The sequence below is a fragment of the Daphnia pulex genome, chromosome 11 (assembly GCF_021134715.1).
Source record: "Daphnia pulex isolate KAP4 chromosome 11, ASM2113471v1".
Taxonomy (NCBI): Eukaryota; Metazoa; Arthropoda; class Branchiopoda; order Diplostraca; family Daphniidae; genus Daphnia; species Daphnia pulex.
In genome coordinates, this window is record NC_060027.1 from 4,618,200 (window position 1) to 4,644,904 (window position 26,705).

General features: G+C 40.5%; 3 protein-coding genes and 1 long non-coding RNA gene across 7 annotated transcripts in view; 2 read left to right on the top strand and 2 right to left on the bottom strand.

Moving 5' to 3' along the window:
* LOC124207027 (Down syndrome cell adhesion molecule-like protein 1 homolog) overlaps positions 1-15,222 on the top strand; it is a 29,954-nt gene extending 14,732 nt beyond the window's left edge. Inside the window, exons 2-8 of the mRNA XM_046604272.1 lie at positions 9,244-9,387; positions 9,492-9,571; positions 9,936-9,992; positions 10,065-10,143; positions 11,497-11,630; positions 13,069-13,327; positions 13,409-15,222. Coding sequence (XP_046460228.1) covers positions 9,244-9,387; positions 9,492-9,571; positions 9,936-9,992; positions 10,065-10,143; positions 11,497-11,630; positions 13,069-13,327; positions 13,409-13,500 — 845 coding nt within the window. The 3' untranslated portion in view covers positions 13,501-15,222. The remainder of the gene's footprint in view (positions 1-9,243; positions 9,388-9,491; positions 9,572-9,935; positions 9,993-10,064; positions 10,144-11,496; positions 11,631-13,068; positions 13,328-13,408) is intronic.
* Positions 33-817, bottom strand: LOC124207029. Its single transcript, XR_006879728.1, has 2 exons — positions 679-817; positions 33-612 (listed from the first exon to the last, which is right to left on the bottom strand). It is a non-coding gene; the product is annotated as an uncharacterized LOC124207029 (long non-coding RNA).
* LOC124207028 (prismalin-14-like) lies at positions 3,050-4,388 on the bottom strand. 2 transcript variants are annotated; one of them, XM_046604273.1, is made up of 5 exons: positions 4,280-4,388; positions 3,638-3,799; positions 3,486-3,541; positions 3,377-3,406; positions 3,050-3,301 (listed from the first exon to the last, which is right to left on the bottom strand). In XM_046604273.1, the coding sequence occupies exons 1-5, from the start codon at positions 4,292-4,294 to the stop codon at positions 3,265-3,267; spliced, it is 300 nt and encodes a 99-aa protein (XP_046460229.1). In that variant the 5' UTR covers positions 4,295-4,388; the 3' UTR covers positions 3,050-3,264. The 2 variants fall into 2 exon arrangements, with proteins under 2 accessions (XP_046460229.1, XP_046460230.1); XM_046604274.1 differs by having other exon boundaries at positions 3,486-3,529; positions 3,635-3,799.
* Positions 15,223-18,912: 3,690 nt separating the features above from the next.
* On the top strand, positions 18,913-25,664 carry LOC124206985. 3 transcript variants are annotated; one of them, XM_046604214.1, is made up of 20 exons: positions 18,913-19,072; positions 19,240-19,547; positions 19,683-19,751; positions 19,961-20,184; positions 20,256-20,353; positions 20,430-20,608; positions 20,691-21,096; positions 21,158-21,277; positions 21,350-21,475; positions 21,549-22,320; positions 22,409-22,557; positions 22,620-22,840; positions 22,917-23,067; positions 23,141-23,350; positions 23,433-23,644; positions 23,726-23,959; positions 24,042-24,317; positions 24,388-24,705; positions 24,775-25,068; positions 25,141-25,664. In XM_046604214.1, exons 1-20 carry the CDS (start codon positions 18,989-18,991, stop codon positions 25,286-25,288), a joined length of 4,599 nt encoding a protein of 1,532 aa, XP_046460170.1. In that variant the 5' UTR covers positions 18,913-18,988; the 3' UTR covers positions 25,289-25,664. The 3 variants fall into 3 exon arrangements, with proteins under 3 accessions (XP_046460170.1, XP_046460171.1, XP_046460173.1); XM_046604215.1 differs by having other exon boundaries at positions 24,391-24,705; XM_046604217.1 differs by lacking the exon at positions 19,683-19,751.
* Positions 25,665-26,705: the final 1,041 nt, after the last annotated feature.

A 26,705-nucleotide genomic window follows, 5' to 3' on the forward strand; every position in this document is an offset into this window, starting at 1 on the left:
CCAGTAGGAATATAAGTTTCAAATAATACCGATTCGTTTTCAACAATTGAGTGTATTTTGGTTTTGTTTTGCTTTGACATTTCGGTTGCCATGGAAACAGAGGGGCAGCCAAAAGAGTACACAACAGATCAGATTTGAGACAAACTACTTGCTCGTTTCGTTGTTTGTTATAGTACTTGGAAGTCGGTCAGTATAACTGTCAATGTCGGTAGTACAACGCACACTCAAACCACAAAAGATCAGAATGAATACACTAAATTAGAGGGGGGGGGATCGTATATATAAACAAACACTTTGAACAACCATCGGTATTATATAATTTGAATTCATCGTCTCCTCTTTCTACCATTTCCACCACCAGACTTTCTTGTGTTTTCCTTCCCATTTTTCGCCGTGATGTTCTCCGTGCTTTTTCTTGTCCCAGTCGTGCTCCTTTCCGTACCACCACCAGTGCTTAGTTTCGGCTGGCGACTGGTCCGCTGTTCCCTCCATGGCTAGCTCTTTCTTATCGGGACTCAAAATTCCGGCCGGCTTCTCCAAGTCTGTCGCAGGATTGGCGTCGACCGCCAGGCAGCACAAGGCTCCGATGAGCAACACGATCCAACCCGCAATCTGTTTAAACAGAAATCGATCAGTTTGTTTTAAGAAAAATAATTTAATGAATTTGCAGTGACTTACTACGTAAGATTTCATGTTGGTGTTTTTAGAAAAGTAGTTGGATATGTTCAAGCTTTGCTGTCGATGTGTCGAACAGTTGTGAGTTGATCTACGGTGATGATTTCGGTTTATAAAGGATGACTAGATCAGTGAAAGTCTTTAGTGTGACCTTCGTGGACTGGAATTAATTACCCAAATGTTAAAAGCGCTTTAATCATTCCAAACTCGTCCCACATTCGAGGTGAGATGGAAAGTGGAAACAGCTGATTTCCCATCGCTATATACTGTGTCACAGCTGTGCTTTTTTCATTTGGCAGGCGTGGGTCTACCACGGTGAACTCAATAATTATGTAACGCCGGTAAGGCCTAGTTCAAATCATTAGTAAGTCCACCACTTTCCTTTTTTTTTCTCTCCATCTCTAAAAGTTAACGCTCGTCATGTGACAAACCTGAATTTTTTGTATTTGGCGAAGGATTTTGATCTGCTGACAAAAGATTTGGCCCACACACGAATTGATAATATTATAGACACAAATTCGCACCCACCGGCGTGTGAGGCAACCGAGGTTCAGGCGACGAGCCGAAATCCGTTTTGACTGCATTATGTGATTATAAAAGCCCTTTACAAAAATCATAACACACACACAAAAAAAGTAGGACGAACATTCCAACTTTGTGTGAAAAGTTTGGCACTAGAAGCAAGCTAGAAGGTATAAAGCCCCCTGCTGCCTCCTTCGCATTTATACTCCTATATACATATAGACAAAAGTGAGTTGATTTTCAACTATTCTTGAAAATAAAATATTGTATTATAAAAATGTCCGTGTTGGAAGCAGATGCGCGCACGTGGGATGTTTACAAACTACTTTGAAATTACAATACCCCGAATCGGCTCGCTCTCCTGAATGTCGACAGATATTTTTATTCTACGGAAAAGAAAAACAAAAATTCTCACATTTCATTAATTTTTTTTTTAATTCTCTGATGCCGTTATTATTCGTTTTTTGTTACCGTCATGTCTATAGACGTTTTAGGTTATTGGCAATTTTTCAGTTGATATAGTGACGCAAAGAGGGGAATTTTTCTAAGCCTAGACTCTTTCGACAACAGAAGGTAGTGTCATTAAAAGAGGCTGGATTTCTTTTAGTTATATATGTAGGGAAAAATCGTGTGAGAAAGAAGGCTGGTTGTTCTATATATCCTCTGCTCTCTCTCCGACAGAGATGACCTTTGGCTGTAGAAAACAGACAGCGATCAGCAAAAAAGAAATAGCAGACTGTTCGGTAATAAATAAAGTCATTTTCTGGCATAATAAAAAGGTTTCTTACTTCCCTAGCTTTATTTTTCCGAGTTGCTCTTCTTCAGAGCTCATTTCGTCTTCAATTTGTTATTACTCTTTGCATTTTTTGGTGCATTATTTGTCATCGAATGCGTTCGCTTGAAAGTACTACATTATATGGCATAATATCATGTACAGAACTTTGTGCAACCCAACAGAATGTGTGTGTAGCGCAATGACGGCTATTTTTAAACCAATGGAATTTTCCCCCCAGAAGCTAGAAATTACTTTTGAATTCCGGGCGCTATCCGGCTATCCGCCCGTACCCAACAGACCTTACAGTACGCCCCCAAAAAGTTTCGATGTCAGTTACGACGGGGAGAGGGGGGGGGATGAATGCAATTAAGTGATAAAGATTTCCAATTATCAGGGACCGTAAGAGAGAAATACGTGCACAGTCGTTTCTACCGTATAGACTACCGGTATATGCCACTTTATTCTGGAAGAAACTTTGGTCCGCCCCACGCCCTGCAGCAATTTGACATGACGTCAATTGTACACAAGGAAAATAGTGGAAAATAGTTGAGGCTATACAGGAAGAAATTGTTCGTCTCTTTTTCGCACTTGTTAATGGATTGAGAATAAATAGCAGAAGCGAAAAAAGTTAACAATGCCAACAAAGGACAAAGCAAATTTGTGAACGACTTGCTACTGCACTTGTCAATCTAATCACGTCATTGCTCTCTAATTATCTGTCGATTCATCCTCTTGAACTGCGAAAAACGCATCGTCATGACCTTGTGTGTTATCGTTCGTGACATGCCCGTGAAAGAATCCAAACCAGTTTTGGTATATCCTAGCGCTTTTGGATTTATACGCAATTTATAGGCTTGCACTGTTATTTTTTTAGTGCTCAGCAGTAGTGGAGTTCTCAACCTTTTGACAAGTTAATTGAAAGATTTGGAAAGTTGAAATATTTTTTTTTTGGTACGGCAAATGAATGTAAATATGCGCTAATTGTTTCTATCGTTAAATAGACTCACGTATTCTACGCCGCTGATGTTTTGTCAATCATGCGAAAAAGAATGAAAGTATTAAAAAACACGCAAGCAATTAAAAAGCGAAACTGTTTTGTATTTGCTAAATGAATAAGGCACCGGGATTTTTCACAAGTTGAGATATCAAAACACTTGTTATGTAATTGTGTTCAAGGTAAATGACGTTATCCGGATATCAAAAATTACTACATTTAGCTGAAGACGCCACTTGGAAATAATTGGAAAAGGGAGTCAGAAGAGAGCCATTTTTGTCAAGTAGTCGTTATCCTTTTAACCGTAAAATGGTCTGTGACCATAGCCGTAGCCTCTGCAAAAAGTAAAACACGTACATCAATTTAGCAAGGCACGAAAGATTATTCTTTTCGTAGTAAATTAAAATTACCCGAAACCGCCGCCGTAACCACCGTAACCCCTATAGTTAAAAAAATTTCATTTCATTTTTTCATTTAACAAGAAAAACGTTTTAATATAAAAGGCCTTATTTTAATTACCCGCCGTATCCACCGTATCCACCATAACCCCCGTATCCGCCGTAGCCACCGTAAACCTTTATATAAGATAAGAAGAAGAAAAAATCGATAATGATTAAAATTTAATGAATAACGGCATTTTTAGTCAATATTATTATTGAAAAATTGCTAACCGGAAATGGTCTGGGGAGGATGAAGACTGGCCGATGTTTGGTCTCGTCGACGTTCAATCCTTCCATTCCGGCTGCGAAATCGTCAGCAGTCGAATCCTTGGTCATTTTCTCATCAGCACGAATCGGTGACAGCATTGCCAAACTCACCAGAACCAAAGCCATCTAAAAAATTGATTTAAAAAATCAAAATTTGGCGCACAAAAATATAAGTGTTCCGGTAAAAAGCGTCGTGGGTAAATAATATATAAGAATCAAACTGAAAAAGTCGACGAGAACTATAGATATCCTGGAGTTCATTCAATTCCCATCTCGATCCGTCCAAGCGGAAAATACAGCTGATTTATGCAATATACATGTGCCGTAGTATACACACCATAGCTTATTTCAAAGTAGGATTGCGTAATAATAATATACAGATATTAAAAATAAAAAAGCTGCACGAGGGTGGAAAAAAAACTACTACTATATGGAGCCTATAGATAGAAAGAAAGTGAATTTCACGTGAATCGATCTAAAAGGTTTGCCTCTGCCTACTACGTATAGTATAGTGAAGGCGAAACGGGCGTGCAATCAGAGCGCATTAGAGACGGTTGTTTTTACTTATCGAACTAAACCGAAAGCGATGACACGGAAATCACCTACCAGAACGAGTTTCATTTTGAATCGAGTGTGTCTTGTCAACGCTGTGATGCTGCTGCTGCTCTATACACTTCGCTTCCAACCGGAGACTTGGCGCGTTCATGTTCAACCAGCCGATCGAAACGCCCTTTTATACTCCACGAAAAAATAAAAAGTGGAAGGCGTATTGATTATGCAAAAATATATGGGAGAGTTGGCCCTTTTTATTTTTTTTATTTTTGTTATAAACTTATCTTATATTTTTCCTTCAACTGTGTACGGGGGTGGGGGCCTATGTTTCGCCACTTTGTCGTGTCGCACGCTCCGTGTGTATATCGAAACTCGATATAGCAGGAAAAAGGAAAAATAAAAGGTACGTTTCCAGACTTCCAGTTGATAGAGTTCCGATGGATAGATACACCTGGATAGATAAGCTGACGGTGGAGGGGAAAAATACGGAGAAGTTTGTTCATTATTCAGATGGAAATCAAATTGTTTCCTTTTACTTTCCTTGATTGTGCTGTAGCGCTGGCAACAAGTTCCTGTATGTGAAAAGGAGGTTGGCACAACAGATGATTGACAAAATCTGCACTGTGACAAAAACAACTTTTAATGGCCTTTGGCTATACAAAATAAAAGAATGTTGTGAGCTTTCTGAATAAAATACACCCACATTTTTTTATTATTGCAACTCCTGCGTATTTTGATGGGGGTTAAAGAAAAAACTTGAAATTATACGCAGGGCGTATCCGTTCACTTTCCTATAAATAACTTTATATAATAATAGGTGGTCAAAACGTTCCAGCCGTCATTGGTTCACAAAGGGGATGAGCCCATTATTAATAGAGTTTTGATGTATGGAACATTCAAAATCGATTTGATTTTGTGTCAGGGTCATCCAGACGAAAGGGGAAAAAAAGCCCGCGCGTTTATGTAATTTTAAAAAAATCTTTTGAACTTGGATGTTTTGTTTTTCGTCACAAAGTTGTTGTCGGCCAAGGCCGCATATTAAATCACGCCCAGCCCAATAGCGCGTTGAATTCTTAAGTGATGAACTATTTCCCGACTGTCTAGACAGCTGTCTTATTGTCGTCACTCTCTCTCTATGAATTGCCTATGATACCCATTGCGCCACTTTAGCTGACAAGCTAGATTGCCTATACGTTGCGTAACCATTTGCCGTTTGAAATGGCAATTGGCAAATGGCAATTGGCAACCAAGTGGCACAACACTTCCTCGAGAGCTAGGCAATCATACATCAATACATTAAAAGTTTATTTCGGATGAATTGCGTTAATTATTCTATAAACGGTATAATAATTATTGCCGTTTAATTTATGTGTAGATAAATACTCCGGAGCGGAGGAAAATAACCATCTTAACTCCGAAGCGCAATTGATCGCGTCATTACTTAACTTATCGCTTCCAAGCACATACACACTACGTCTAAACATATATAAACAGGGGCATTGTTTGGACGGTTCAGATGCTGTTCTCCGGCTCCAAATGCAGTCACCCGCAATCAAAGTTAACTCAGTCGTCCCGCTGTGTGTGTATACATTTGATTGCTCTTATTGTCAGCGGTGATCTGTTGGCTGCGTGTACCTACTATACAGCGATGTCTCACATCAATGGAACCACTAACCGTAGCCATCACCATAAACTATCGACGAACCAACCAACTGGCTACCAATTGTTTTCAATCGATCGCGGATGCTTATATACGGAGAGATGAATCACAAACCCACATCACAAAAGAGCAATAGGACTCAGGAAGAAAAAGAAAAAATCCTGGCCATCCGAAATCCACTCGACAACATTCAGGGCACGTGTCTTGATGTGTTTTGAAGCCACGGTTAGAACTCTGTGAAGTTGAAACCGTTTGCGAGTCCTCGGCATATAAATTTCTATAGAGGAAAACTAATCGCCGGATCGCTGTGCAAGTTATATAGTATACCGAGTCCTCCGTTGGCTCTCGAGTTTTGTCTTTGCTTTTATAAACGAGCCAATCGATTCACACACACACACACACACAAAGTTCATTCATCGTTTCCCCCCTGCAAACAAATCTGTTTTATTTATTATTTTATTTTAAAGATTTATTCGAATGGTATGAAAAATAAGGCACTCGTGTTGATCACTCGACTGATCCTCTGCTGGCGGCGTAGTTCACTACTACTCTACTTTTTCCCTATTAGTTTCACCCCCTTACCATGCTGTACATAGCCAACTCTTCTCGTATTGTCGTTTTATCTTTTGTTCTTTACCTTTTCTATGGTTCCACCTTTCATGTTTATTTCGATGACTTGGAAGCACGTTTGCTGTGCTCCTTCTTATTCCTACCATTGAAGCAACTTGAAAAGTTGAACGAAATTCCCGCGTCTATCAACTTAAAAGAAAAACATAACCAGCCCTTCTTGGGATAGATTTTTGTTTGTCTGTATATACCAAACTCTAGGACGTAGACATACCGTCGCTTTCATCCCATGTTTTTTGATCAAATCGGGCCTTGTTATCCGCACACTCCCGCGTGCTGCTGCTGCCTATATAGACGCGCTCTTAACACACGTGAAATAAGTTTCAAAAGTCGACGACGCCAGTGTCAATTGCAGCAGTGGGGGGTGATCTTCTTGGATGCGAAACATTTTTTTCTTATCTACAGACGGAGCATCTGAAAACGGCAGATGTTTGGCGGTTTTTAAAATATACGTGAGCACTTGATTGTCTCCAAAAAAATAATTGAGCCACTTTTCGGTCGAATTTGAACAATGAAATAAATAGAAATATAATATGTAGAAACGAATCTTTTTGATTTGGGGGCGACCACATAAAAGACGGCAGGTATACTATAATATAGTACCGTGCATGCCTTATGATAGAGCCTAATCAGCCACAGAGATCCGTGTACGAGTGAGTATAGTCCGTCTAGGATATTATAAGAAGTCTACTTTCAAAGCTCACAGCTCACTTGACTTGATGAATCGCTCGTTGTGCACGTCATCGTCGTTTGATGGATGGCCGGATCGCAGCATATAAGACTAGAGTCTCGACCAGAATGGTACTTCTGCGGCTCTCGCAGAGATTTGTTTTATATGCCAGACTGTATACTATCCCTACTCCGCGGCACTCAAATAAATAAATGTTACGTCATTAATTTTTTTTTCCAAAAATTTTCTTCACATTCAGCTGGAATAATGGCGAGACAATAAAGTAATAGGCTGTGGCATTTTTTTTTTTGGGGGGGGGGGGTGCCGTCTGTTTCGTCATTTCCCCACAAACTGTAGACGTCATCGAAGGACAGTTAATGATATACGACATATCTTTAATGAATAATGGGCTGCCAAAAATCTGGTTTTAACACAAACCGGAGAATTCGTCCGCGTGTTCTTTGAAGCCAATTCTAAAATAATTAGAATTCGAAACTACAAAGAAGAAGAAATAAAAAACACAATTTCTATAGAGGGAATAATACACTTCGAATACACTCTATGGCGTTTTCAAAGCTGATGTAATAGCGCGCGGGCGGGGACAAAAAAGCTTTATGTATCACGGAGACATTTATGGAAGTAGCATGTGAATATTTTAACCATGTAAGTAAATCTGTATTATGACGTGCTTCCCTGTTGTATAGCCTCGTTCTATGGAGGCGGGGAGAGTACTATATACTACTATTATATATATACAATACATATATAGAGCTGGTGCTGCTGAATGAAATTCATTGATTTACATGCGACTATAAAAGTGTCAACCGAAATGAAATAGTCAGGCGAGCCTTTTTGCCCAGCTGTCTGTGGCCCATCCTAAAGATCAAAAGAACCCATACATATATATAACTAAGAATGGATAAATTCTGATTATTATAAGCGAACGGCACGCGGTCGGAAACAAAAAAGTGCTGAAGGAGCCCATCCAGCAGAGTCCAAGAAGGGAAAATAGCCTACGGATCTCAAGAACAAGTCGTTGAATGTGCAACGTATTCTTACTCAATACCGCATATACGTTAGACATGCGTAAATGTAGTACAAGTAGCGCTGTGTATACCTACGGTGTGTCTAGTCTACATATGCTGCGTAGAAAAACCAGATGCTGATTTAAATACAAAATATAGACCGTCTGAGTGGATGGTGCTCTTTGATGCCATCATGATCCGCCATAACAACTTGCCGATTCAAAAGTCTCGCTTCCGTAAAAATAAAAAAAAAAGGAAAAAGTAATCTACACGAATCATCAGAAGAAGTGATCTGTTTACAGCTGTACACACCAATTGACGCTATATTACATCTGTATATATAGGCACTCTATCGAGTTTTTATCGCGACGCTTTTTGCCGCCTCTCCCGATTTAGCATAGTCCACAGTTCCGCAACAAATATTCATGAACGAATTTATGCTGGTTGCGCTAGATCCTTTTTCTGTCAAGTCCGTCAGGTTCTTCTATTTCCCTCTCTTTTTCTTTTAAAAGGGGCTTAGATTTAATAGACGGATGCATATGAGCTTTGATTGTTATTTACAGCGCACATTACCCGATTTGAGAACTCAATTATTATTACACTCTAGCTCAGTCTGCATTTAAGCTCCCGCCCAGCATATGCATTAGAGTGGGAAAATAAAAGGCGGAATTCGTCGCAAATTTTCTCTCGTCTTTTGACGCAGCGAAATGTTTCCCTCGGAGCTGAGAGCTGACGTCCCATTAAAAAATTAAGGAGAATTAGTAAAATGATAGCTTTATTGATTCACGATATCCCTGCTAATTTTTATTATTAACAGACAGAGACCTTAATTCTTCTTAAGCTTAACGGCGAACTGAATTTCCCACTTGTACAGTATACTACAGGATATATGAAATAATAAGGACTTGGCATTATTGGATATTTAACTATAAATATAATGTTGCATGTTATCTAGCGTCTCTCTAAATGCAATAGTGATAAATCACCAGCAGCGCTAACATTCATTTCATTATAAATCCCATGTTTATATTGATAGGGTGTGGCTGGCATGACGGCGTCGACGGGCTAAAGCTACTGCAAGTGCAAGTGCCAACCGAAGTGGAAAGGGGCCGTTCGGCCGTGCTGGGCTGCCGGTTCGAAATGGAAGGCGACACCCTTTATTCCGTCAAATGGTACAAAGGTATAAATTGACCCGCTCGCCACACATATATACAGCAGACTTATTCAGCTTATTAGGTTTCCAGCGGGTTGACTTATCGGTATTGTTACATAATAACATTTCAGGTGGTAAAGAATTCTTCCGTGTGGTGCCAAAAGATAATCCTCCGGCCCAGACATTTAACGTCGAAGGAGTCCAAGTTAACGTAAGCAAACCGAACCCCAGGGCAACATTTTTTTAAAGAATGATATATAAAACATACGTAGTTTGGTTAAAGGTATTTTTCAATCGTCAGTCCTTTCCAATTCTAAAATAAAACATCGCCTGATGACTGATTGATCGATGGCTTGTCTTCTCATTCGTTTCGAGTTTCTTATTTTCGTTCCGCTTTTACTTGTTTTAAATCAACAGTTTTCACGTCAAACAAACTCGTTTGTTTAGTTTTTTTTTACATTCCGCAACATTCTATTTCCTTGTTGATTATAAACACTTGGGTCCAGTGGTCCACACGTTCTTCCGCTTGTATTTAATTTTTTAATGTTATGTTTAATTTCATCCTGTTTTATTAGTTGGCGGCCTCCGATCAAAACCAAGTGGTCCTGGATAATCTGAACCTCAAGAGCGAGGTGATTTCCCACAATTTCAATCCATTCATCGAATTGTCATAATTTACACGTCATATTTATTCATGCCAACAGGGTCGCTACAAGTGTGAAGTCTCAGCGGAATCGCCCAATTTTCAAACCGTTTACGACATCGCTGAAATGAGCATCGTAGGTAAGGGCGTTCAGAAAAAAATGTTCGATCGAATTAACTTTAAGCCTAGTATATTCCTATACATGAATATACGACGCCGAATCGTAGTATTCGGAGCTCGTGAAAAATAACCAAATTATAGAGCTTCAAAGAAAATGGTGAATACTCAAATCAAGTGACCGCAGCAACCGAATGCTGCCATTTTGATATATAATCAGGGAAAAAAACCAACGCGCCGCGGGACTTTTGAATTAAGACTGATGATGAATCTCGGCTTAAATGCGGGGCGTATACAAAAGAGCTCTACCATCAGCAGCGTCGACTGTTGGGTATATACCGTCTAGAGTAGACCTTTTCAGCATTCCGTTTTTCTTTGACTACATATACCACACGGTCTACATACTATATGAAACAAAAGGCTACTGATGAACGAAAACACGATACAAAACATCATCATCTGTCGTGCTGGGCCCGACGCCGCCGCCGCCCTCCTACACATTGGCGACGTCTTTTCTTGAAGAATCTCTTCGGCGAGGCTTCTCTTTATTTTTTGGAGGGGGAACTCTCGGGGTGCGAGTGTTGATGACTGCAAAGTGTGAAAGGCCCAGTGAACCGTGCTGGCGTCTCTATACACCGCCCATGCAGTACGTATACCGTCAAAGAGCTCAGTTCGATATATAAGGAGTTGAGAGTGTGGGCTGCAGCAGATCAGAACACCATTAGCTGATTGAAATCTAACACAATATGTGGGTTCGATGGTACATAACAGGCACAGGCACATAACAGGGGCCGGCAAAGGCTGGAAGGGAGAGACCGAGAGAAAAAAGAATGGTATATAGGTTATACAAGCGCAGCAGAGGACGAGCGAGCGCGGGCGGGCGGGGTTCTTAACTGTCACTTGCACAACAGCGGCGGGCTCCACCAACTGTGAATAACTCGTCTACTCTCTCTGCTGCTGTGCTGCCCTATCGTTCAGCAGACATTATCTGAAATTGTATATACTCAGCGCATCACGGCTGTATGACGCATGGATTCGAGTTCCGCCCCAGTCGACTGAGCATCAGATTAGAACGGACATTTCGATTTCGAATGCTCTGCTTTTGCGCATAAATATGCCGGCCAGATATGTATATGTAGTACATATACATGTTGCAACATGTAACACGCGCGCATGTATAATAATAACGGAATCGAAATAACTTGAACAGACGGGGGTTATTTCCTCCCCCGGTAATTGTTGGGAATCGATAGTCAATTTTCAAAACGCAACTACCCATATTTGAGGGTCTATAATATAGGCTACATCGTTCCGTGTTGTTTCGGCTATTTTCTTCCCCGCTGTATTGATTGTATTCTTTTCTATTTGGATGGCAGTTCCACCGAGAGATTCGCCGGTGATTAATTCGCCGCAAACGGTTTACCGCATCGGCGAAGAATTCACAGCCAACTGTTCGTCTTATCCGTCGAGACCGCCGGCCACCATCACCTGGACAATTTCAGATAAACCGGTAAATTAATAAATAGAAATCGTTTGATTAGATAGAAATTAAATCCCATAGATTGGAGTATCAATTTAAAATGCTCTTTTGGTTATTATTGCCAGCCGGATGACTTAACTTCCGGTCTGTACGGATATACTAGCGCTAGTTCCGTGTTGGCAATGCTATCGACTATGAGCCAAGAAAATGCATCTTTTATTTCTTCCCACTATAACCAGTACTATATAGAAATATTACATGACGATGCTGACCGCGCGCGAATATCGATTGATTTGAAAACGTCCGAATCAATCATCTTTTGGACAAAATAACTGAGGAACAAATCAAAGAGCTTCCTTCTTTCTTGCGTATAATACTGTATAGTTACAGTGTGGCTCAAGGTGACACCAGCTTACAAAAAAACAAACAGGAAACACAACAATCGCGCTGCAGCAGCATGCACCCCGTGAACCGAATAATAATAATAGCGAATAGTCGAGCGAATACGCAGCGGGTATTTTGTTATTACCTGCGCATTACTAGGCAACGCTCGGCGATTCGCCTTTGATTGATTCGTCATCAAACATTTCTAGGAATCAGCGATCTTTACAAATATTGACATATTACAGCTATGCAGCCAGCACAGTCCAGTCCGTGGGCGTCGTACAGTATTGGGCTGTTTATGGGAACTCCGTTTACGTCACTTGAACGCGGCCGTTTTATTCCCTCAAAGCAGATCAGGAATTTAACCTATTCATATTATATCTCGCGCCGAAATATTATTCGACTTGTTCTTGAAGAACCGACGAGTCCGCGCTTGCGATCTATATCGGGATAACAGCAGTATATAGGCCGGCTATATAAATATATCCGTATAAAACTGGCATCACCCCCCGGATGCGCGCCGCGGATGAAAATTCAATTTAAAAAACGAAATCGTATGTGTACATCCTCTATGTGTAGTACTGATTTCCTCCTTTTATAGGCTATATAGACACGGATCTGCAGGTTATTTTCTCTTGACGTGGAAATTTTTCAATATGGTGAATTCATGCAAGATATTCAGCTAGGAACGTGCTTCTTCGATTCCATTCACGTCATACTCGTCTATACGTTTCACTATAGCTATATATCCTATCTTCTTCTTCTGCTTCTTCTTCTGGGACTACTAAAAGATGATTTGAAAGCCGGCAGACTAGAAATGATGTACATGTGAGGACGTGATGCGTTTATTTCTACCGAAATGGACGCTTTCAAAGTCATTAAATCGTGTAACTTCTATTATGTTCCGCGTTTGTTTGTGTTGACTGTAATAATTAAACCGAGAACGAATGTGCCGAGACAACTCAACTAAATGAAAATTTCGGCTTTACGTTCGCCGTCATAGTATATACTTACTACTGCTACTACTACTGTAGTGTACTTTTCGGCGAAATGATGATATGATTGTGGGTGTCTATTTAATTAGGTAATGAAAGAGGACCTAATACAATATCCATCCACACTGACTGATGGCGGCCTGGAGGCTTCCGTCGTGGGTTTGCACCTCAGACTTCGGGATGCGCATTTCGATCGCAAAGGCAAGATGAAGCTCACGTGCACGGCTTCGGTCGGAAGGATGCGCATCGACGGGCGGACCGATGTCAACATCAGCGTCGCCGACCTACCCGTCAATGGCGACTACCCCAGGCAGAGATCGTTGACGCTAGACAGCCGGTCGGGCGCTGGTAATTTTTTCTCAATTATTTTTAGGCAACGTGATTTGGCATCATATAATATTATTTATAATTTGTTCTTTTTCTATTTAGGAATGTCACAACAAATGACATTTTGGAACTGGAGGTTATTCTGTCCGGCGATTCTGCTCGTCGCAACTCTTCTGTGTCAAACGTTTGGTTAAATTTTGGGAATTTCTTGGCTACTATTATATAATGAAAAACCGAGACCTTTTGACAACGTTGATTTTCACTTGTATGAGAGAGAGAGCAACACCTTTTCTCCTTCAATTTATAGAGTCATTTTCTCTCTTTCCCGTTTGCGATTCCCGTTTTTCTTTTTCTTGACGTATGTTGTATCCAGTCATCGATCGAGTCGCATCCCTCCAAACGCCCGCGTACGTTCGTTTCGTGTGCAAAATAAGCCACACCCCAGCAATTTTGCGTTGCAAATGTCATTTGTATAATATTTGACACTTGATTCCGATGCGATGATATATAGGCTTCATCCATATATATATATTTTACGAGATATGTTTCCACTGTAAAACACACACCCGCTCGTCAACTTATTCACTTCACTCTATAACGAAATGATATGGAGTGTTGTTTTGTTTTTTTACTTTAAAAAAAAAATGCGTGTGACTTTTTCTTATTTTTCTTTTCACGTTTGCAAAAAGAGTGATTGTTTTTTAAGTTTTTCTTTTTTTGTTTTTTGAAGAGCTGCCCGGTTTTGGTGGTATATAAAAAGAAAATAACCAGGGCCTAGAGTTTTTGAACAAGAAGCCATATTATTTAAAATAATAATAAGAAGAAAAAGAAAATAATGTGAACTGTTGCATTGTCACTTTGTTGGAATAAGCGCGCCTGCTGTGTTATTGCTTTTAAATCTCTTTGTTTGACTATATGACACGTAGCTTCTAGATTATTACATCCAATTAATAACATTGTATATGAAAAAAAAAACGAGCTAAAGGTACGATTTTATCACAGTCATTTTGTTCATCAAAGTTCTCTTTTTGATTATCTTCAAATTAATGTTTGTATTTACCGCGGATTGAAAACTCGGTTATTATTCATTCTTTATTATACGAGTCTTGTTGAGGAATTTGTTTTGCGTTGGAGTGCGACTATACTACTATATATATTTTAACTTCAAGTCTTACATCATGGCGATAACAGACGCAAGAACGACACCAGTCATCACAGTCACACGTCATATTTCTCTTTCCTCCAAACTATGGTTATTATAATACTTGAATTCAAGAGACTCCCCCCTTTTCGGTTTGAGCCTTTCATTTCCTATACGCGTGTACCATCATCTGAGATAAGGCTTCCGTAACTTGATGCTATAACGGATTTGTATTGGAACTCGGCAAACAAAAAAGGAAAAAAAGAGAAAATCGAACCGAACGATGCTCTCGCTCCGATCTTTCCAGCTTTAGCGGATGTGCCACTATCTCGTTGTGTCCTTTATAAATCGCTATTGCCATCAGACAGCGAGGAAATGCGCCAGCAGAATACTCTCGCGCGTCCATATTTAACTGCCTGCTGATGCCATAATAATACAAGCCGAAGAAAAGATCCAGCAGATTTGGTGCGAGAGAGCGCGCGGTATATCCGTTGGCTACAAGTTTGACGCGTTTCTTCATTTGAACTGTAATTGTCGCGCGCCCTTATTGTGACGAGATCTGATTCCTTGATAAAAACACGCGGACGACGGCGGCAGCATTTCCAGATGGGGGCCCACATTCTGTTATATTGCGTTTTGGGTGTATCCAACATGTGCTGAGTTCATATTGTGTTTCCCCTTTCCCCCCACATGCATTGTCACTCAAACCATATGTAAAATTTTATATATATGAAAAGAAAAGAAAAACGGAATACACCGCTGTAACTTCCTTCAACTCCAACGTCAATCAAATTATCAATGCGCCTATAATATCAAATTCATTTAAATGTTCATTAATAGTCGAAATAACAGGGGCAAATATAATCAAATGAGTGTATACTGTTGTTTAAAAGTCATAAGGAACTTTTAAGCGTGAGTGAGTTTATAACTTAGTACAAGAAAAGTGTGACCGTGTGAAGTGTGACCGTGTTCGAATAATTCTTTACGCCGACGATTTTGTTAAAGTGCCGCGATACATCAATGCGCATGTATTTCAAGGTTTCTTTTGTATTGAAAAGAAATGACTAGTAGACGTCGTCGTGTAACTGCTGCTGGGCGATCAGTGAATTTATAGGTGGGCTTTTGTGGCCAAATTGCCAGTTGGAAAGGAATTCGGATGTCCTTTTTCTTTTTTATTGCAGGCCGCTAAACAGCTTATCGGGACTCGAACAGTCAAACACCCAATAAAAGCTGGCCATATAGTATGTGGCTGTGGCCATCTATCGAAAGTAAAAGACCCATTCAAGTCAGTTCCGGCAGTTCACGCCATGGATGGTTTTTATCAACTGCTTTTCAATAACGTGGTTATAATATTGGCCTACCTATTACTCCGATAGTAATCGGCAATATGTTATTTAAACGTGCCATAGGACTTACATTCGACATATACGTGTGCTGCACGTATACGGGAAATGGAGCGTGAAACACTCAACGAGTGTTCAGTAACTTTTTGGTAATAAAATAAAACTGCGGGTTTTATCATCGTACACAATGGCGCTCTTTTGAATTATCGTAAAATATCGACCCCAATAACGCTGTTTACAAGCAATCCGAAATCAACATTGAAATTTATCAATTGGAGAGGTAGGAATAGTTACTCGTAACATTAATTGCAATATAAATTTTGGCCATGTGAAATTTTACGCATAGCCTAAAAAATATGCGCTGAATAAGTTTTAATCCAAAAAGAGCGCGCTCGAAAGGGATAGCTTACATTTAAATCAATCACGAAATTCAATCACAGCAATGTTTTTTTTACTCCTAAACAGGAAAATAAATTTAATGTAATCAATTTTAAAATAGAAATCTGCGTTGAAAAAAGTTTCGCATCTACGAAGATCAGAACCACTGACATGGTTGTAGGGTTATATAAGACTATACCCGATTAATGTCCCGCGTCTTTTTCTCAAAAGTAAAGAAATTATTGAAAATTGTAACAAAATGTCATCGGATGAGGAATATTATTTGGCCGATTTTCCTTACAACCTACTAGATCTGCCGTGGTGATCTCGTGTTAGCTTAAGTCTAGCTTGCCCATTCAACGTGTCATCGGACACAGGTTATAACCTTATTTCGAAATATCTATAACCATGGAAGCTACACTCATTATAAACAGCTACTTTTCGTCAAAGGGCTTGATAATTCGGTAGGTATCGAATCAAGCTGGAACATCTACGGACGTTTCTTGAGAAACTAACAAGTAATATCATTTCTTGAACACTGCACAACCTTTGACGACACACTAATTATAAAAGCCACAAGATTTTGGGTGATCTAGGCAAGCCCGATACTGCCCGGTCCCTCGGGGTTCCCAAAGTTTGCAACTATTATATTTGGCATACTTGCAGAAGTCGGGAGAGACACCCAACTTCAATATACGTAACTCAACCAATTTACTCACTTTTTCTTCTTGTCATCTATACATAATTTGGCCGAAACCCATTTTTTCCTTTCCATCCCATTGCATGCAACGATTCAGCCACCCTGGCGACCAGATCCGAAGCGACAACACCGACGCCTTACCAACTAAGCCATCGACGTCATAATGAAACTAACTTGTAAAAGCTAGTATTTTAACAAATTTTATCTCACTTATACTATTTTTCCTAAGTTTTAATTTGAAAAATCGAATGAAATTATTTAACGAATTAAGAAAATTAGCTTAAATAAGTAAAACTTTAAAATTTAAATCCATAATGAACGTGACTAATTAATTGGAAAGGTTTGTGTGTAGCTTGATGTAGCTTCAGCAGCTAATTAATTTCCTCACGTCAAAATGAGTGTTTACGTTAAAAACTATTACAGCAATGACTTTTCGACTCCTCAATAGAAAATAAATCTAAAATAATTTAAAAACAATCGAAATCTGCTCTAGAAAAAGGTTTGCATCTGCGAAGATTTGAACCAATGATGTGGTTGTGGGAAAAAATTTCATCCCGCATTTGGCGTCTTTTATTCAAAACAAAAGAAACTAATTGAAAATATTAAAAAAATGTTATCGTATGGGTCTCTTGAGGAATAGTCTGCATGCTTTTTATGGGGCCCTAACCTAAACTTAACCTAACACCCTATTCTAACCTAACATCAGCCAACCTCTCCCATAGCCGCGACCGTTGAATTCCAAACCAGTCAGCCACCCTGGCGACCGCATACGACAACGCCGACGCTGACGCGCTATCCATTAAGCCATCAGCGCCTAGAAGAATATAATTTTTAAAGCTAGTGTTTTTTATCAGTTTTATCCAAATTTTTATTTTCTCTGATGATTCTAACAAGAAAACTAAATTCTGATAATATTGATACATCTTGTGAAATAATTGGCCTTAATGTAATATAGATGTTTGCAGCAGTGGTTAATGTACAGAAGAAATTATAATTTTATTATATTGGTTTGTAACCATTCATTATTATTATTCTTTCCCTTAAATGCAGCAGATATTCCATTCGAAAGAAATTTTATTCGCGGGTTTTTGTATTGATAGAATGCTACGCCACCTATCTTGCAATCAATGAATTACAAGGGTGATGAGCAGAAGACGCTAGTCTATGTTTCAAAACTGTTTCAAAACTTTCAAATTTTAATCCATAATGAACGTGACTAATTAATTGGAAAGGCTTGTGTGTAGCTTGATGTAGCTTCAGTGAAGCTAATATCTTTCCTCGCGTCAAAATGAGTGTTTACGTTAAAAACTATTTCAGCAATGACTTTTCGATTCCTCAATAGAAAATAAATCGAAAATCATTTAAAAACAATCGAAATCTGCTCTAGAAAAAGGCTTGCATCTGCGAAGATTTGAACCAATCTTCTTGATGTGGTTGTGGGAAAAAATTTATCCCGCATTTGGCGTCTTTTATTCAAAACAAAAGAAACAATTGAAAATATTAAAAAAATGTTATCGTATGGGTCTCTTGAGGAATAGTCTGCATGCTTTTTATGGGGCCCTAACCTAAACTTAACCTAACACCCTATTCTAACCTAACATCAGCCAACCTCTCCCATAGCCGCGACCGTTGAATTCCAAACCAGTCAGCCACCCTGGCGACCGCATACGACAACGCCGACGCTGACGCGCTATCCATTAAGCCATCAGCGCCTAGAAGAATATAATTTTTAAAGCTAGTGTTTTTTATCAGTTTTATCTAAATTTTTATTTTCTCTGGTGATTCTAACAAGAAAACTAAATTCTGATAATATTGATGGATCTTATGAAATAATTGACCTTAATGTAATATAGATGTTTGCAGCAGTGGTTAATGTACAGAAGAAATTCTAATTTTATTATATTGGTTTGTAACCATTCATTATTATTATTCTTTCCCTTAAATGCAGCAGATATTCCATTCGAAAGAAATTTTATTCGCGGGTTTTTGTATTGATAGAATGCTACGCCACCTATCTTGCAATGAATGAATTACAAGGGTGGTGAGCAGAAGACGCTAGTCTCAATGTTTTGTGTCGTCAAGTATTTCTTGCCAAGCGACATCTCAATTTTTTAAGAAAGATGGCCCGTTTTAAGACGGTCCATCCCACTTTGGATGAAGAGTTTAAGTTAAGTGAGGGAGAAAATTCTATCAATCAACCTCAGGTGAGAATAGTTTCGTCTAAAACGATTGTTTTAGACCATGCAAAGGAAATGGTTCATGTCCCTCCCTGTCTGTCATCTTATATCTGCACTCCATGTCTGCACTCCTTGTCTTGCGGGCGATCACTGTAATATTAACAATTGTCCTGTTTCATTTTCAATTATTGCAGAAAGAACCATTAAGATTTCACCTGGATACTACTCTTCTAGCTCCACATCTTGTAGATCTTGTTCTGGAAATCCAGCGAATAGCAGAGAGTACCCTCTTTCATTGGAAAACCTTTCCTCTCAACCTGCCCCAACCCATCGCAGTTCAAGAATTCAGTGAAGGTTCAGCATCCACCAGACGGAAACCCCTGGTTGTGGAAAACCTTTTTGACATTCCCTCATGGGATGACCTGGATGTTGTATCTGTTGATGCACATGGTGAAGCTAAACACCTCAGCAATAAGCAGTTGACATCAGTTAGGCAGCATGGGTACGTGTGATTTATTTCCATTCAAGTATTCCACTTATTTGAACACTCTTCATTTCAAGCGACAAACTAATGTGCAATTTATAGAATGTATCATAATGATTCTATTCTTCTTATTTTCCCTATCACATTCATTAGTATAACACAGAAAAATGGTACTTGGAGAACATTAACAGCCGATCAACTGCGTTCCATAAGCAAAACAGGGTAGGAGTTTTGGGAATCAGCATGCATATCTGGATATTTCCTTGAATATGCATGAATGTTGCACTATCTCTGTTGTTTTTCTTTTTATTTCCAATATTTAGGATACTGTGGGAAGGGTGTCAATTTCGTTCTTTTTTTTTTCTCGGTTAGGTGCATGTTCCCGTTTTAGTTAAAAATATATTTTTTTTTGTGTGTTGATGTATATGTAGGTCGTTCACTGTGGCCAGTGTAAATTTCCCCGGACAGCAACATACCTGGCGAGTGAATCCGCTATTGCAAAAAGGCTCAGAGGTAGCGATGGATTCACTACTCAATACATTGGCCTGGTCAGCCGCAGTTATAAATTTGACAGCTAGCGAGAGGTTCACCGGCGATGTGTTTAGCGTTCGCAAATCAATCCGCAGCCTCCGCATGGGATTTCATCGCTTTCTGGGTAGCTTGCACTTTGAAATTTCAAGTCGTTCTCTCTTATTTATATCGGATTTCTTATTGGATTTCATGTAGATTTGATATTCGGTATGCCAAGTTTGCAGCCACGAGACTTCGAATCACGCCTGCACGAAGAGCGAAGCCGCTATTTAGTGGCAGAATTGTTATGCGCGGTACTTAGAAACAAATCAAAAATTAGAAAATCATTCAAGGGAAAAGAAAATAACAACTGACATTTCCTTTCGTTAGGTTGAATGCCAGGAAGAATATATTGCCTTGTGTCGTTTCATTCGCCATTACCTTGCCCACCAGCAAACGTCTGGGGGTAGCGGGCGACTGTCGGATGTCCGACAACAAAAGCCCCCGCCTCTCCCTTACATCTTCCAAACCCCCAAAGGTCTTTTGATTGACCTTCGACTTTTTTCCAGGTACATTTTTAGTTGCACAACGTGTGTAGAAGGCTATGTTTAAACTCCATGTGTTTGGGTTTCTATTTTGGGTTTTTCGCAGAGATATCATGGACAAAGTCAAGCCGGTGGTAAATATGGTGTTGCAACAAGAGTCTAAAACACGCTGGTCACGTCATCACGTCCCAGAGATTAAAGTTGATCGGAAACGTAATGAAGCCGGTCAGAGCGGTCCCGACGACGACTTTCAGGATTTAATGAATGATGAGCCCCTGAATCGTATTTGGGATTCAGTTCTTCACAACGCCGATGTAGAGCAGCTAGGGCCCGGTATTGCCCAATTGCTTGTCGATCAAGCACGAGCGACTATCACAATGAAGAGAGCTGTTGCTAAAGTGCGTGAAAGATTCACTGCAGACTTGATACAAGCCGAACTGGACATTCGCTTGCGTCATCCTATGCTCTCCCTTGTCAAACCCTGGATGGATAAACAACTTTACAGCGTTAAGGTGAGATGTTGTCTTATTTACAGGGTTTGTGTATATAACTTGAATTAAACTCTTTATTCAGACGAAGCTGGCTAAAGAATACCAATGGAAATGCCATGAAGAAGCTATTGAGGCGTGCCGCCGCAAGTCACTCGATCAGTTTGTTTATTTCCTTTCCCGGGATCTTGCCTTCCTCAGAGATGTATATCAGAGCCAAACGTCAGAGTATCTGCTTCTCTTTCACCTTACCTTATTTATGTTGCAATGTTTTTAGCGGGCGCCCATCTTGAGTAAAGAGCTCTGGGCAGACAAACAGGCCACTCGCTCTTTCATTTGGGACACTTGGATTTGGAATCCCAGAGCTTGGATCATCCGCCGTTATTTTCAAGGCACCGCTGAGGTACGAAATTCATTCCACTACCGTCAGGATCGTCTGAGGTTTCATTGGTCGTGCAAATTATTTTTCTTTCCAGGTAATTCCTACCCACCTCAGTGGGACGCCAACTTCTATCACCAATCCAAGATGCAGCAGCAGTGGCAGTGACGGCCAAGAGCAACCGGTTTACACTTTAGAAAGAAGTAGCAGAAGAACGACGACGACACAATGGCCGCTCTGGCGCTGGGCAAATTTTTTGCAGCGGGCCTGGGTCTGGTCCTGTAACGGCGCCTACGCTTGCGGTTATCTTGTTCCTTGGTGCAGCCCAATCGGTTTAAGAGCTCTTGTGGCGAATCAACCTTTCTACGCCGATCTTGAACTGTCGCAGGTCAACGGAACCCTTTGTCCTCGTCGCTCGGCTTACACGCCAACCCTCAATTCACGTTTGGCTTCACTCTGGCGTCACATTTCAAAGTCAAGAACCGAATTTGAAACGAAACCCGACACGGGTTTCATGGGCAAAGGCTTAACCCGACAGCTCAATAGAGCCTGGAATTACGGCTTTAAAGGTCTCCTATGCAGTTTGTTGTTTCTACTCATCTTCCCGGTTATTTGTATCCTATGCAGCGCCGGAGGCATTTGCCTGGCGCTGTCCGCTCCTGTTTGGGCTCCTGTCTTCGCCCTGATCTACCAGGTCTGCATAATCCTAGTCTGGGATGTGGATAACCCTGACCCTAAGCGTGGCCCCCTCCTTCCTATGATCCGTGTCCTCGTTCGTGACCTGCTACTCGATGGACTCCTTCAACCTATCGCCTGCTTGGTCACTGCCTTCATTGTTTGTCCGCTGATATCCCTACTCTTGGCCGTTTGTAAGTCAGGCTCACAAATTATTACTAGCTTTACTAAATCCTTTTTATTGATGAAATTTATCCGGCATTTCATATTTTATTTATATAGATGGTATGCTTCATTGGATGACGGTTCGTTCTCGAGACGCCATTATTTACAGTCTCGCCATCCGCCCAAGAGGTCGCATCCCTGCATCAGAAGGCTTCCTAGTCAAGCGCATCGCTGGGCCAGGATTGAATACCGAGTTTCAATACCAGGTAAATTTAATTTGTTTCTGTTATTATTGTGAACTAAAAGACTGTTTTTTGTCCAAATGAAGATTTCGAAAGAACAAGCTTTGGCTGCGTTTGAAGCTCGCTTAGAATCGGACCGTCTGATTGCTTATCGCCGACAAACGGAGCGCTTAATCCGCCGCCCAGCAGAAGAATTTCGTCTCTTCGTTCAACAAGTGTTCTCCCCTTTCTCGGGAACTGCTTGGTGTCCTACTCCGGTCACTGAAAAGCCCGTCGACAAGGCAGACGCTACTGCATCGAACTTCAAGTAAGTTATATAATATGACATAAAATTAAAAATTTGATAGTTTGAAGGTAATCAAATACCTAATACTTTTGACTAGGTCATCGAATGTCGCTGCACAGCTGGAGCGCGAGACGCAAGCTTTATTAGCGTCGCTGGAAGAAAAGGTGGAACGTCGCTTGGAACAACTGCGAATGTCATTGAATAGCAACGCCTTGAAAAAGATTCGAATGTCATCTGCCGATTTAAAAGTAATTTTTCTTCTGCCAACCACTTCTTTCTAACGTTAGCTAACGTCTTAACGCATCGTTTAAAAATGTATAGATGGTATTAGTGCGATCAGCAATGATGATGCGCACTTTCTACCCGACTGAAATTCTGGTGCGCCTCGGTGTCAATGAGTCTGAACTATGGGAACGCTACAACGTAGAAGAAGGAGATTGGCTTGCTTTGTCGGCCATCTTTCTGAGTGAAATATTTAGTTCCTCAATCCTTAATCCCCTTAATGATGAAGAAACTCGCATTCAACTCCAGGTAGTACAACTTTCGTATTTTCGTAATACCGTGATGAGATTGCGTAATTATTCGTTTTTTCCCCCCTTTTCGGCACGTGTAGGCAAAAGATCTTAATCTGGGTCGTTATGGGGCCATGTTCACTCAATCCGATCTTGACAGCGAGCCTTTCGAGTGGCCGCAACGGGCGTTTCAACCAGCGGTTGTTCCATTGCCTGATTTCTCCTATTTTAGTCCAGTGGGTCGCGACGCGGCCAACAGCAGTCCGCCGTGGAAGAAAAAAAGGACGACACAGGTGCATGGCCATTCAGGACGGTAATGATGAAATTTCTTTAAAAAATCTGTTTCTGGTAGATGAGTAACTAATTAATCAATATTTATTTTTTATTTTTCCAGTCTTTCCGAAGGAGTAGCTTCGTGGATGGGAAAATCCGTCACCGTTTCAGAGCCGAGCCGAGCTGGATGGAATTCGGAGCTGCTAATACCCCTACCGGTCTCCCATCCGGTGCTCATTTGCATACTCATCTACAACCGTCATCGAGATGTCGGTGCCATTCCCTTAGAATCGGAATCGTGCCGCCTTCTCATTCGTTTCTTGGAAGGATCGGTCACACTTTCTCGAAGAAAAGAGTAAGTTTTAATCCATGTGTATTATTCATGGCACAATTTTCATTTAACGAATTTCTGTTCGTTTAATTTCCCCACATAAAAGAAACACAATATCTCGGCCACCCATGTTGCTGGATGCTGCGGCTAGCAGAAGCCCAGCAAGTCACAAACCTTTACTGGGCAGTTCGGGATCGGATCTGGCTTTGTCACAACCTTCACTGGCAGTTGATTTCTCCAACACACCCAGCACTAGCCCCTCACAGCACGACACGCTCGTTTCTATTGCCCAGGACGGAACTCTTTCGTTGGTCGGTACACTCGTCTCGGAGCACGCTTCAGTCGATATTGACATGGGCTTAGACCAGGAAAATATTGCGCAGTAAGTCAAGAATTTAGAAGAGAATTTAGAGTTCTCAAAAATTCATTTCTATCACAATTTTCTTTTCTAGAAGTTTATCAGCTTCTAGAGATGTTGATGCTGATACGGTACTATCGAAGAGTCTAGGTTCAACCTTAGCTCGAGCCGCCGACACGTTGCGCATGGCTCTTTTGGGAGAGAAAGCAGAAGAGACGTCGTCTGCGTCTGGGGGTCGTAATAAATATGCAGTTGAGAATTTCGAGCTTTTACCCAGCAGCGATGAGCACCTTACCGCCACTAATACTGCACCAGAGAGTCGCCCAGAAGCGACTGAAAAGAGTAAGAAGTTTCCCACTTACCAACCAGCGTCTTTCCGTAGTTGGCGTATGAATCTTCCTTCACCGATACGGTATGAAAATTTGTAAATGCCTTCATTTGATTGAAAGTATTGACAACCCATTTTTTCCCACTTTGCCAGATATGATTCTGATCCGAGGTTGAGGACCTCCGTAGACTCAAATCAACCGCAACCGACGAGTCCTCGACCACTTGGTCTTTTTGAATTAAGCAGAGGTTTAGCCCTAGATCGTGGGCCTGCATTCAGTCCAGCCCAACTGTCGATCGGTAGACGTTTGATGGAAAGGGGCGAGATGGCGGCATCAGGCAGCCAAGATAGTTTACCTTTTGCCGAAGAAGACGCGTCTTTAGTCGATTCACCAGATTGCGATCTTTCAAAAAATGCTCCGATACGCAAAAATCCAGAAACCTTGGGGTTCGTATTTAAAATTGATTTGATTCCCTTTTCAATGCTTTCATGATTAAAGTCATTTGATCTTTTATTTAGGAATACCGGCCAGTCTTATTGTGAAGTCCAGACAGTGCAGCAATCTCGACCGGCTGCCGTTTTAGCATCGATCGAAGATTTGAGTCTCAGTATTGACAGTCAACATACTCACTTAGATATTACATCTCAACTTGGAACTCAAGTTTGACATGGTTTTTCTTTACACAATTTTTTGAGTTTATATTCTCTACACATTTACAACTGTTGAGCCCGGAAGCGATCCAGCCCAAGACGTCTTATGTTTCATTTATATTGTTTGAAAAACTCCGCGTGTGGCTCGATAATCTATCGCCTTTTCAATAAGCCAAACTATCGCGGTTATTAAAAAAAAGAAAAAAAAAAGGACAAATTTGCGCTGACGCTTTTTCCTGTTGAACACACGGCTACGTTTTGTTGATCTTGATGCTTGATGTTTTTAATTTTCTAATCTATTGCGATGACTTTTTCATCTGCTCGTGCAATTGTTTCTTTCCCCACTCCCCTCGCGATTCTAGTCACTTGAACAATATACATTTTCCTTTTCATTTTCAAGTTTTTCATTTTTTTCTAACAAAATCAAACTAATCAAGAAGAAATTGAGTTTGGGGCACCATGTTTACGGTACTAAAGAAGATTAGACTTAAAACCAAGTTATATTGATAGCAAAATTATAGTAAAACTCGAACCAGAGCTCGAACCTTCATTGAATTTTGTGGAATCCCTCACTCAGATGGAGAATTCGATTCCTTCCAACACCATCTAGCCATGAAGACTTAAGTACATTCTGCACTTCATGATCTAGCGAAGAAGAAAACAAATACGGAATGCTGCCATCTATAACAATTAAAAAGACAAGAGTCCGGGAAAATCGCAAAACTGCGCAGTATTTGAAATAAGAATTTATCAATGGTCTTAAAATAATTTCTAGGTTCCAGACTGTGCTCGTCCAAGCGGGAGATCTTATACCCTATCCATATTTCATATCTCATATTCCAATTCCATAACCCAGGGGAGCGGAGGACGGCGAATATCCCACCGCTTCCGTCGTCGAAGATGTCGTTGCATCAGTTACCAATGGGCCCATCCTTCGCCGCATTGGTCACATCCGGAAGCGTATCGCACGGACGCGACGTGTGATTGTGTGTTTATCTAGTCGTTTCTTTGCCCCTGAAAATCCGACTCAGACACAGTTAGTTGGTTGCCTTCCATCACACTGCAAATGTTGTATATTCAATATTCAACCGATAATAATACAATCTACTTTTTATCATTTTCCCTTTACACTTTCCAGGTCTACTTTGTCCTCCCAGAGGCCTACCTTGAAACATCATTAAACTATAATCGTCTTGAATGTCTAGCAAAAAATAGGGTATGGCGACCGTAGAACTCCAAAGACAGAACTGGCGTTCGAAGAGTTCTATTGTCGGAAATTCAAAATATTAAAAAAATTATTGGAGTTCTATTGTCGCGTTGTGGAGTTATACTGTCGGGCAATGGAGTTCTATTGTCGGGTATTTTTTTAAATATTTAAAAAAATGAGTTCTTGTGTCTTTGGAGTTTTACTGTAACTGTAGTTCTACTGTCGC

What these genes read in the sequence shown, in the direction of transcription:
- LOC124207028 (XM_046604273.1), bottom strand. An exon ending in TCCTCCCCAGACCATTTCCG is followed by an intron (nt 3,542 to 3,637) that starts GTTAGCAATTTT and finishes TCTTATATAAAG; the next exon opens with GTTTACGGTGGCTACGGCGG. An exon ending in GGTTACGGCGGCGGTTTCGG is followed by an intron (nt 3,302 to 3,376) that starts GTAATTTTAATT and finishes TACTTTTTGCAG; the next exon opens with AGGCTACGGCTATGGTCACA.
- LOC124206985 (XM_046604214.1), top strand. Translation starts at nt 18,989, where the DNA reads ATGGCCCGTTTTAAGACGGTCCATCCCACTTTGGATGAAGAGTTTAAG. An exon ending in ATTCTATCAATCAACCTCAG is followed by an intron (nt 19,073 to 19,239) that starts GTGAGAATAGTT and finishes CAATTATTGCAG; the next exon opens with AAAGAACCATTAAGATTTCA. An exon ending in ACACTTTCTCGAAGAAAAGA is followed by an intron (nt 23,960 to 24,041) that starts GTAAGTTTTAAT and finishes CCCACATAAAAG; the next exon opens with AAACACAATATCTCGGCCAC.